The 12,470-nt window shown below is 40.2% G+C and overlaps 1 protein-coding gene across 1 annotated transcript in view; it reads left to right on the top strand.

Moving 5' to 3' along the window:
* MYH9 (myosin heavy chain 9) overlaps positions 1-8,471 on the top strand; it is a 240,108-nt gene extending 231,637 nt beyond the window's left edge. Inside the window, exons 36-39 of the mRNA XM_077278728.1 lie at positions 2,210-2,418; positions 2,522-2,630; positions 2,710-2,882; positions 7,421-8,471. Of these exons, the coding sequence (XP_077134843.1) occupies positions 2,210-2,418; positions 2,522-2,630; positions 2,710-2,882; positions 7,421-7,535 (606 nt within the window). The 3' untranslated portion in view covers positions 7,536-8,471. The remainder of the gene's footprint in view (positions 1-2,209; positions 2,419-2,521; positions 2,631-2,709; positions 2,883-7,420) is intronic.
* The last annotated feature ends 3,999 nt before the right edge of the window (positions 8,472-12,470 follow it).

Raw genomic sequence — 12,470 nt, 5'->3', positions numbered from 1 at the left:
AGCATTTATGCAGCATTATATGGGGCGTATTTTTATATGGAGCATCTTATGGGGCCCATCATGAACTGTATGGAGCAATATATGTGGCTCCTGATTCAATATGGATATTCAAAAACACGTAACCTACCGATGTCTCAATTAATCTTACTTTTATTGGTATCTATGCATTTTCCACCCTAGGCTTATACTCGAGTCAATAAGTTTTCCCAGTTTTTTGTTGCAAAATTTAGGGGGGTTGGCTTATTCTCGAGTATATACGGTAAATGGATTTACTTGTTTTTAACTTCTAATACAGGGGCGTAATGGGTGTGCCCAGATGTCAATTACTGTGGTTCTTTTTCTTCATCATACAAGGACACTTTATATCTTAACTTCCTTTTGTTTCAGAAAACGACACAAGTAGATTAGGCGCAATAAACAAACCCTGACCCTAGCTTTTATATTTAAGCATCGGAGTATGTTTGAAGGACATTGTGAAGGGTAGGGGAGCAGAGTTACCTGTGAAATCGCCTGTTGTGAAGGTTGGGTCCCCTGTTAACCAGCTGTGTATATAGTTACTTGTCGTTGTCCTCCTGCTTCTAAGGAAACTTCCTGTCCCATTAGGATGTTTTCAGAAAAGATGAGCCTTAAGTCCCAGTAGCCAGTGTGAAAACTAGAAGATTACTATTTTTTGTTTCTTGAAGCACTCCTATTAGTTTTTTTCTTGTAATACATTGTAGTCACCATGTATTATAGCACTGGGTACTTACAATTGCTCATTTTGCCTTTCTTCCCAGCTAGTTCTTCTTTTCTCTGCTTTATGTAGAAACAGGATGTATCTTGTCCCTGCAGAAATCATTCCCCTCTTCACCCCCCGACCAGCTGCTGCTGCCTATACCCTGCAATTCACACTTGCAGTGACTTATGACTCATACAGGGACAATAGAAAGTAAATAACTTGGCACTCAACTTGTGTATAGTGATGATTTTAAGAATTAAATATTTATTACTTGGATCGCAGTCCAGCATAAACGTTTCGGTCAAAACAATAAGACCTTCTTCAGTAGACCGACTGCTTGTCAGATTTAGAGGGTCACAGAGTATAGGTGAGATCCTATATATTAATTGTAAATAGACCTCAGATTAATTGGATATGAACGCATGGTTCTTCAAATTGTGGTAAGGTTGGTAACTAAAATAGCCAGGATAGGTATGTATCCCATAGAATGAAAGAGCAGGGTAACTTTCAATGTGCTGGCATATAATGAGTTCCTCACCATAAATGTTATTGTATATAATGGCCAATAGTTACTTGTGTAGTGGCACAAAATTCTATTATGCAAGGTCTCCTTGAGAGTCCTGTAGGATAGGTGCCACTGTGTTACTGGCCCCAATAAGTTGTAAACGGATGGTGTGCATCAACGCAGTGTCCACCGCTGGTTGAATTCAAGTAACTATTGGCCATTATATACAATAACATTTATGGTGAGGAACTCATTATTATATGCCAGCACATTGAAAGTTACCCTGCTCTTTCATTCTATGGGATACATACCTATCCTGGCTATTTTAGTTACCAACCTTACCACAATTTGAAGAACTATGCGTTCATATCCAATTAATCTGAGGTCTATTTACAATTAATATATAGGATCTCACCTATACTCTGTGACCCTCTACATCTGACAAGCAGTCGGTCTACTGAAGAAGGTCTTATTGTTTTGACCGAAACGTTTATGCTGGACTGCGATCCAAGTAATAAATATTTAATTCTTAAAATCATCACTATACACAAGTTGAGTGCCAAGTTATTTACTTTCTATAATCTTACTGGTGTGGGCAACCTATCTTGAGCACCAACACAGCTGTGCCACTATATACTTCATACAGGGACAATTGACCTCCTGTTTCTACATAGAGCTTAGAAGGATTCATCTAGTCAGTTTTTAATCATGTGAGGTCATAGACTTGATGGAGAACAAACCATTTGCAGGGTAGAAAGGCAAAATGAGCAATTTTAAGTACACAGTGGTATGCTTATGATAGATTTATGTAGATGGCTTTATTTTAATAGTATGATTGCAATATATTAAGAGGATAACAATTTTGATGGGAGTGCTTCTTTAACTTCTTTAAAGATTGTAAATGTTTTATTTTTACATCTGACTTTTACATGGCTTCTTTTTGAAAAATTTTTTCTACAATTTTTTTTCCTTACACTGAAACCAAGGTTGACCAGATGAATGCTGATCTGAATGCTGAACGTAGTAATGCTCAGAAGAACGAGAATGCCCGTCAGCAATTAGATCGCCAGAATAAGGAGTTAAAAACAAAGTTACAAGAATTAGAAGGTTCTGTTAAATCTAAATTCAAGGCTTCGATCACCGCTTTGGAAGCAAAGATTGCACAACTGGAGGAACAGCTTGATGCTGAAACAAAGTATGTATTGGTGTGGGCCCATAATTTGCATTGTATACAGTATGTGCAGCATTGAATACATTTGATGCACTAGTTTTTTAACGCAAATTTAATTTTAAAATAGAGAACGACAATCTGCAAGCAAACAAGTACGTCGTACAGAGAAAAAACTCAAGGATGTACTAATGCAAATGGATGATGAAAGGCGTAATTCTGAACAGTACAAAGACCAGGTACTTGGGGGAGCTATATTAAAAAAAAATAAATAAATAAATAAAAAATTATGCCAAAACAATATATTTTTATAATTAGGCAGAGAAAAACAATGTTCGTCTGAAACAGCTAAAGCGCCAGGTGGAAGAAGCGGAAGAAGAGGCTCAACGTTGCAATGCATTGCGCCGTAAACTACAGCGTGAACTTGAGGATGCTACAGAGTCAGCAGATGCAATGAACCGTGAGGTTAATGCACTGAAAAGCAAACTTAGGTATGCAGTCTACTCCAAAGCCTGTTTAATTGTTTTTTTTCATACTGCTATAAGTATTGAAATATAAAACCATTTTAATTTTCAGTCTGGCCCCTAAGTTTAATATAAGGCTGACCCCTGTTGTGTTGATATCCATGTATATGTCTAACTTTTCTGCCTGTGAATGATTATGGAAATGTTAACATATGGTCACAACCAGCTGCTTGTCCAAGCTCCACATCACTGCACTGTGACCTGTGCACAAAACAGCCTTAAAATGCCCTCCCATGGAAATCATTGAGACAGCCCCTGTTGTATAGTGACCACATGGACCATAGACTAACATCTCTAAATGGTGTTGCCCCTTCCCAACATCCACCATACAGGTCCTTCTCAAAAAATTAGCATATAGTGTTAAATTTCATTATTTACCATAATGTAATGATTACAATTAAACTTTCATATATTATAGATTCATTATCCACCAACTGAAATTTGTCAGGTCTTTTATTGTTTTAATACTGATGATTTTGGCATACAACTCCTGATAACCCAAAAAACCTGTCTCAATAAATTAGCATATCAAGAAAAGGTTCTCTAAATGACCTATTACCCTAATCTTCTGAATCAACTAATTAACTCTAAACACATGCAAAAGATACCCGAGGCTTTTAAAAACTCCCTGCCTGGTTCATTACTCAAAACCCCCATCATGGGTAAGACTAGCGACCTGACAGATGTCAAGAAGGCCATCATTGACACCCTCAAGCAAGAGGGTAAGACCCAGAAAGAAATTTCTCAACAAATAGGCTGTTCCCAGAGTGCTGTATCAAGGCACCTCAATGGTAAGTCTGTTGGAAGGAAACAATGTGGCAGAAAACGCTGTACAACGAGAAGAGGTGACCGGACCCTGAGGAAGATTGTGGAGAAGGACCGATTCCAGACCTTGGGGAACCTGAGGAAGCAGTGGACTGAGTCTGGCGTGTGCAGGAAATGGGCTACAGGTGCCGCATTCCCCAGGTAAAGCCACTTTTGAACCATAAACAGCGGCAGAAGCGCCTGACCTGGGCTACAGAGAAGCAGCACTGGACTGTTGCTAAGTGGTCTCAAGTACTTTTTTCTGATGAAAGCAAATTTTGCATGTCATTCGGAAATCAAGGTGCCAGAGTCTGGAGGAAGACTGGGGAGAAGGAAATGCCAAAATGCCTGAAGTCCAGTGTCAAGTACCCACAGTCGGTGATGGTGTGGGGTGCCATGTCAGCTGCTGGTGTTGGTCCACTGTGTTTCATCAAGGGCAGGGTCAATGCAGCTAGCTATCAGGAGATTTTGGAGCACTTCATGCTTCCATCGGCTGAAATGCTTTATGGAGATGAAGATTTCATTTTTCAGCACGACCTGGCACCTGCTCACAGTGCCAAAACCACTGGTAAATGGTTTACTGACCATGGTATTACTGTGCTCAATTGGCCTGCCAACTCTCCTGACCTGAACCCCATAGAGAATCTGTGGGATATTGTGAAGAGAAAGTTGAGAGACGCAAGACCCAACACTCTGGATGAGCTTAAGGCCGCTATTGAAGCATCCTGGGCCTCCATAACATCTCAGCAGTGTCACAGGCTGATTGCCTCCATGCCACGCCGCATTGAAGCAGTCATTTCTGCCAAAGGATTCCCGACCAAGTATTGAGTGCATAACTGAACATTATTATTTGATGTTTTTTTTGTTTGGTATTAAAAAACACTTTTTTATTTGATTGGTCGGGTGAAATATGCTAATTTATTGAGACAGGGTTTTTTGGGTTATCAGGAGTTGTATGCCAAAATCATCAGTATTAAAACAATAAAAGACCTGACAAATTTCAGTTGGTGGATAATGAATCTATAATATATGAAAGTTTAATTGTAATCATTACATTATGGTAAATAATGAAATTTAACACTATATGCTAATTTTTTGAGAAGGACCTGTACATGTGTGCCACAGCGGGCAAGGAGTTCCCGCAAACCAGTAGTGATGGAAGCATTCATAAGCACAGCTAATGCCATCAGTAGAGGGTGTCGGTGGTATTTTATGGCTGACACCCTGCTATAATGGCTGCATCTAGATAACTTCTTGGGGGAGTGGTGGAAGAGCATTCCCTCACTTAGATGACACCCTGTTGCTACAGCAGCATGAAGATGAGGTTAAATGAGCCCCTCTGATATCCATTGGCACCCTTCAATTGCCGGCTGTCATGGCTACTTTTGGCCAAGTAATGGCTTGCTTGTCTGCCATATACAGGGCCTTGCTGTGCAACAGTGAAAATTCCAGTCCCATATTGGGACTAAGAAAAAAAAAATGTAAACCCATTAATATTGCTGCAGCTGATATGACCTGGGCTAAAAAACTGTCCTATTAACTCGCAGAGTGAACACCGTAACAAAACATACACACAAAAAGTGGCTTTATTATGAAACTGGAATAAAGCGGAAAAAAACGCTGAAAAGTCGTCTTGATCTGAAAAAACCCTCATACAGTACTGTCGGCAGAATATGAAAAGTTGTGTTCTTGTATGGCCATGATTTTTAGAGCTACATTTTTGGGAAGGCATTTGGTGTGCAAAAGTATCCCCACCATGTGCCCCACAGTAGTGTCTATCCATATATAGGGTATTGCTGTAATTGGGAGAACTGGCTGAATATATTATGTGGGGCACTCCAGATCTTTGTGTTTGTTGTTTTTTTTTTTTGTTTTGTTTTTTTTTTTCTCTCTCCAAAAAGCCCTATGGTAAATAATGTAATGACACTTACTGGGTAAAAGTGCTCATTACACCTTAGATACATTCCAGGAGGGATGGGGTCACTTTGCGGGTATCATCTGCAGGGCACCTGAGGTACAAGAATAGCAGGCACAGTAACTTTTTTCTGGAGGAGATGATTTACAGATTGTGGGGTCCATTTCTTCCTGTTTCCTCTTCAAAATCAGAAATCTGGGGCTAATGCATAATTTTATTTAAAATTAAAACTTGGCTTGTTTTCATGTCCCAGTGTTTTAAAATTCTGTGAAGCACCTATGGGTTCAAAATGTTCAACACACCCATAGGCTTCTTGTGGGATGGGGGTTCTGGTCCCTGAAATCTCAGGGGCTCTGTGAGTGGCACAAACAAACTATTTATGCCTCATTTGCTCTCAATAAGCCAATAGCAATTTCTTTAGTTTCTTGTCCCAGTGTTATAAACTTTTGTGAAGTGACTGCATTCAAAATGATCACGATACACTGCTCAAGTGACCATTTAGGAGCGGTCACTTGGGGATGGAGGAGTTTCTGGTGTTTTGACACCTCATGGTTTTTTTTGCTTCCTATGCCTCCATAGATTTATGGATATGTAGTTACCACTTAAAGCAATATAAATTTTGTGTTAGTAGTGCGCTGGCAACACAATATCAGAAATCGCATAACCTGTATGATGGGTCACATGAGGGAGGATTTTTAGTTTTGTTAACAAAATAAAGCATATATTGATACATTTTTCATGTAATCGGTGTTCAAAATAGTCCAAATTAAAAAAAAAAAAAAAAAAAAAAATGGATTAAGAATAGAACATTAGTGTTACCGAAAACCATCCACCCTAAACGAAGCTGCTCCGGCAGTCTGTGATGCTATGGCTATTTAGGTTTGAGGCCAGTGTTTGCCTATTCTCGGTGCCATCTTTCTGGTACATGGCCTAGTGTTGCCATTGAGAAAAAGGCGGGTTGTTTGGCTTGTAATAAAGCAAAACTTTCTGGCATGAAATATGAATAATTACTACATTTATCAGCATTTCCCTACAAAGTGCTAGACCTGGCAGGCTGTTTGGGCAGCACACCCTAGATATCTGTGGGGCTGCATTACTGGGACTCATTTCTCTGCACTTATTCCTGCTCAATATTCAAACAGATTATTTTTTGGGCACCTTGTGATACAATTGTTGATTTGTATGTAGGTTGGTTATCAATTGGGGTCTGAAGTGGGAAAGACCACATCTGAGCAGAGATGCCAACCGCGCCTCGTATCTGGGCACATATAGACTATAAATCTCTACAGCATTCTAGTCTATCGTATGTACATGTGTGTCCACCATAACTTGGAGTGCGGTTTTATAGTGCACATTTACACAGGTTTGATGGGAAGTTTACCTTTCTAATTACAGTAAAAGTAGTTTTTAAAGGGAAGTTTAACCTCTCTAACCCCACCCATGTGACTGACCACTTTGTGCACACTCTATATTGGCAGGTTTGTCACAGTGATGAAGGTGGGGTTACACAGTGCAGTGGATTACCATTGCAGGACTAGGTGGCCTGTCTCATGATCTGCTACAAAAATGCTGATTTATGTTGAAAACCTAGTAGTAATCCAAGCATTGAGACCGCTGGAATCGGGCTATCTGCCCACCTACATTATGCTGCTCTCCTATTAAATGGCAATAACCTGCTGACAGGTTGCCTTTAAATTGTATTTTTTGTTTATATATTGCAATGAAATATGATAAGTTTTAGTACATCTTTTGTTTTTAATGTATCGTAATTTGTCCTTCTCTTCAGACGTGGTGATGTACCATTTGTAACAAGACGTGTTGGCAGAAAAGGAGTTGACGAAGCATCTGATGAAGATTTGGATACTAAAATGGATTCTGGGGATTTAAAATCTACTGACTAGGGATTTTAACCATCCACTTGTTAGAGGGGAGAGTGACAAAATTGTCTTACTTTCTTAAAGCCATAATTTGATGAATAGCAATCACTTTCCATGTAATGTGTGACTTGCATCCAGACTTTAAGTTACAGATGTGGGGTGGAGGTTTCGGCACTTTTTGTAATAAAATGATTTTGTTTAAAGGGGTTGTCTGGTCACAGAAGAAGTGTGCAGTCTGTGACAATCACTTGTATTCCCCCTTGTAAGTTGGCGGTCACGTGATTGCTTGCATGAGTTTTGCATACTTACATTCAAGCAATCATGTGACCTCACCTTCTTAAATCGGGGAACTTATGACAGAACCCATCGCACACTGTCTGCGGTCAGTGACCGCAGACTTTTCTTTTTAGACTGGGAAAACCTCTTGGGTCTACGTTGATTATTTTGATTCAAAGTGTCCTTTTCCTCCTACACATTCTAGAAAACTTCAGTCTTTATTGCTAACATTTCTGTTGAATATGCTGTTTTGCCAAAATACACTGTAATTGGAAAGTCAAATAAGGACCAAATATTTAGGGTTTAGATCACATTTTTATATTACAAATGTTTTGTATACGTGAAGGTAAATAAGGGATAAATTGTTTATATAAATCTAACTGGAGAATTAGCTGTCCTGTACCACTTATATGAACTAATATACTGTGCACTCATTTTAATGGTCAAACAATTTTCAAATGCTTTTTTGCATCACTGCCAGTCAGCAATGATCATGGTGAATGAATACAGGGTGCGGTTCCTTGTGAAACCGAACAGTCTTTAAACGTCTGCACACTTTAGAGAAGTATTGTCAGATTATCCTGTATAATGCAAGTGCCTTTATGCTGCAGTCTGTTTGCATACAGACTTGAGGAACCAGAAGTTGGATTTTGCTATTGCCTATAATAAATGACAAGTACTGCAGGTTGTGTCCATTTACATTAATTCATAATCTGATTCTTTGGGCTGATTACATCATACATCCTTTTTACATTTCCATGGACATTTTTCAGAACCTTACCAAGCTGATTTCAGTGTTCTGCAGAAAAATACGACTGCTGGTAAGTAGAGATGAGCGAATTTGATCTAGTCCCTTCTTATAAGTTATAGCCCTTGCCAAATAAGCTACAGCGGGAACCTGGATAAATGGAACTAGCCGGCTGATCGGCGCCGCAGCTGCATGTGTCGCGGCTGTGTGACATTCACCACACATGCCTGGATTGCCCAACACACAGGCTTTCCATGCATGTGTTGACCGTGAAACAGCCGCAACACATACAGCTCGGAGCTGATCAGCCGGCGTGCTCCATATATCTGTGTTTCCGCTGTAGTTTATATGGTAAGCGCTATTGCTTGCTGCATAAACAGGGACCTGAACAAATTCGCTCATCTCTACTGGTAAGAAGGAAGACAAATTTTAGATAATTATTGGTGATGAACCAACGTGCTCGGGTACTATAACCGTATCCTCATTGTGCTTGAATACTATGTTCGAGTCACCGTGGCTGAATATCTTTCATCTGTTAGACAGCTGCAACACATGTAGGGATTGCCTAACAGCCGCGAGATATGTAGCAGCTCTAACATGGTATTCAAGCATGCCGAAGATACTCTGTTGGCACCCGAGCATCCTCTAACACCTTATCCGAGCACTTTGGCTCAGCACTAATGACTATCCAGATCTTAAACTGTGAGAAGAGAATTTCCTAACGGTCATGCGCACAATTACTTTGTTTGCTCTCACTGTAAAGGTGACTGTGTCCGACTCACTGTGGGAGATTTGGGAGACAGTTATACATTTAGATTGTCTGCTAGTTCAGGCCATTGCTACATATATTAAAGACTCTGCTTTCATACAATCCTAGTACCCAAGCACAGAAACCTCACAATCCATTGGGTCTAGCACTGATACTCCACTATTGCTTCTGATGTCTGTTCAGCTTACATGTCTACCTTGCGGTAGCCGCCGAGCTACATTGCTTTCAATCTGTCAATGTTAGGGTACCGTTACACTAAAACGATTTACCAACGATCACGACCAGCGATACGACCTGACCGTGATCGTTGGTAAGTCGTTGTGTGGTCGCTGGAGAGCTGTCACACTCTCACTGTCAGCTCTCCAGCGACCAACGATGCCGAAGTCCCCGGGTAACCAGGGTAAACATTGGGTTACTAAGTGCAGGGCCGCACTTAGTAACCCGATGTTTAACCTGGTTACCATTGTAAATGTAAAAAAAAAAAAAAACTACATACTTACATTCCGATGTCCGTCAGGTCCCTCGCCGTCTGCTTCCCGCACTGACTGTGTCAGTGCCGGCCGTAAAGCACAGCGGTGACGTCACCGCTGTGCTCTGCTTTTACTTTACGGCCGGCGCTCACAGTCAGTGCGGGAAGCAGACGACGGGGGACCTGACGGACATCGGAATGTAAGAATTTTTTGTTTTGTCTCCCTTCACTCCCCACCTGGGGTTCACATTTTCTGAAAGGGGACAACTACATTTTACTGTATGATCCAGTTAAATAAAAGCATTTACCTCCCAGGCCATTGATGTGGTCATGTCACATGACACTAACCCGTGCCTGCTTATCGACAACGGCAATCTCTATTCCGTCAGAAAACATCTTCTTTGACAGCATGCGACTACCTGCAGACAGTGCTAATATTGCTAAAATGGATCTTGTAATTATATGGTGGGATTTTGTTCCTGTAACCCCACCTCCCCATCTACACCAGTTTCTTTCATTACACAGGTCAACAAAAAAAAAAAAATTTTCTGGTGTCCTAAATATTTTAATGAATTTGGGGTATTTTTGGGGTGCTGATTCTGAATATGCTATCAGTTTTGCCAGATTGGCTCAAGTTTTTGACATTTTTGGTATCTTATTTATAGCACTTGTTGGTAAATGCGACGCATCATCTCATTAATTTCTTTGGATTAGTACTTGAACTGAGCAGTTCTCAATATAGTTTTGTGTTAATTAGTGTTCTAAAAGTTTGTTCATAGCTTGATTTTTGCACTAACTTTATGTTGTTGTCTGTTTTCCAGTGAAAAGCATGAACTCATCAAGAAGAAGTTGTCTTAACGATCCAGACTCATTCTGTTACATTTGTGGTGAATACACACTGCCAAAACATAGAAGAAACATAACAGACTTCGTAAAAAAAGTGTATTTTGCCTATTTTGGGGTTATGCTTGGGGACCAAGACAAGTTTTGGGCACCACACATAGTGTGCAAAGCATGTATCGAATTATTACGAAAATGGAGCAAAGGACAAAGAAAAAGCTTCAAATTTGGTGTTCCAATGGTGTGGTGGAGAGAGCCAAAAAATCATCATGATGACTGTTATTTCTGTGCAGTGCAAGTGCAAGGATTCAATAAGCATAAGAAACGAAAATGGGAGTAACATGGAATCTGCAAGAAGGCCTGTCCCTCATTGTGAAGATGTGCCTGTACCTGTGTTTACCATAAATAACAGTCATCATGATGATTTTTTGGCTCTCTCCACACCATTGGAACACCAAATTTGAAGCTTTTTCTTTGTCCTTTGCTCCATTTTCGTAATAATTCGATACATGCTTTGCACACTATGTGTGGTGCCCAAAACTTGTCTTGGTCCCCAAGCATAACCCCAAAATAGGCAAAATACACTTTTTTTACGAAGTCTGTTATGTTTCTTCTATGTTTTGGCAGTGTGTATTCACCACAAATGTAACAGAATGAGTCTGGATCGTTAAGACAACTTCTTCTTGATGAGTTCATGCTTTTCACTGGAAAACAGACAACAACATAAAGTTAGTGCAAAAATCAAGCTATGAACAAACTTTTAGAACACTAACACAAAACTATATTGAGAACTGCTCAGTTCAAGTACTAATCCAAAGAAATTAATGAGATGATGCGTCGCATTTACCAACAAGTGCTATAAATAAGATACCAAAAATCTCAAAAACTTGAGCCAATCTGGCAAAACTGATAGCATATTCAGAATCAGCACCCCAAAAATACCCTAAATTCGATGAAATATCTTTGGCACCAAAAATGCTGTTGACCAGTGTTATTGTTGGGGATGAGTGAACATGCTTGCTACTACTTGGTCATCACTCAAGTATCACTGTGCTTGGATGTTTCATTACTTGGCGAGTAACGGGCTGTGCTTGATGTAAAACTAGAATCCCCACCCCTCATCTTCCGCGACAGCTACTCGGCCAATAAGCATGCAGAGATTGCCTGTGAGTCACTGTAATGATGACGCCATCTTGGTTTTGGCATTACTGTGATTGGCTTGGCTCAGCGCACAGCTCTGTGACTCTTCATATTGCAGTGAGAGTGCTTGTTCAGAGATGTGTGCGCAGTATGACGAATCGGAGGCCTGTAGTGTTGATACTGATGCTGAAGCTTAGCCATCATACTAACAGCCCTTCTAAAGGCTAATCGTTTGTATCACATACATACGTAGGGAGGGAGACAGGAGCAGGGAGAGTGACTGACAGAATCCAGGGTGTAGACAGGGATTAGGCTTGGGCAATCTGTTGGCAAATATATAGCTGCATTTTTTTTTTTTGTGGGGGCTGAAAAAATTGAATATATTTTGACCCATCAAGTATTGCATGCTTTAACCCCTTCATGACCTTGGGATTTTTCGTTTTTCCGTGTTCGTTTTTCACTCCCCTCCTTCCCAGAGCCATAACTTTTTTATTTTTCCGTCAGTTTGGCCATGTGAGGTCTTATTTTTTGCGGGACGAGTTGTACTTTTGAACGCCATCATTGGTTTTACCATGTCGTGTACTAGAAAATGGGAAACAAATTCCAAGTGCGGTGAAATTGCAAAAAAAGTGCAATCCCACACTTTTTTTTTTTGCTTGGCTTTTTTGCTAGGTTCACTAAATGCTAAAACTAACCTGCCATTTTGACCTGGAGAAT

This window comes from Ranitomeya variabilis, chromosome 8, assembly GCF_051348905.1.
Source record: "Ranitomeya variabilis isolate aRanVar5 chromosome 8, aRanVar5.hap1, whole genome shotgun sequence".
NCBI classification, from domain to species: Eukaryota; Metazoa; Chordata; class Amphibia; order Anura; family Dendrobatidae; genus Ranitomeya; species Ranitomeya variabilis.
This window is presented reverse-complemented; position numbering and strand designations above follow the sequence as displayed.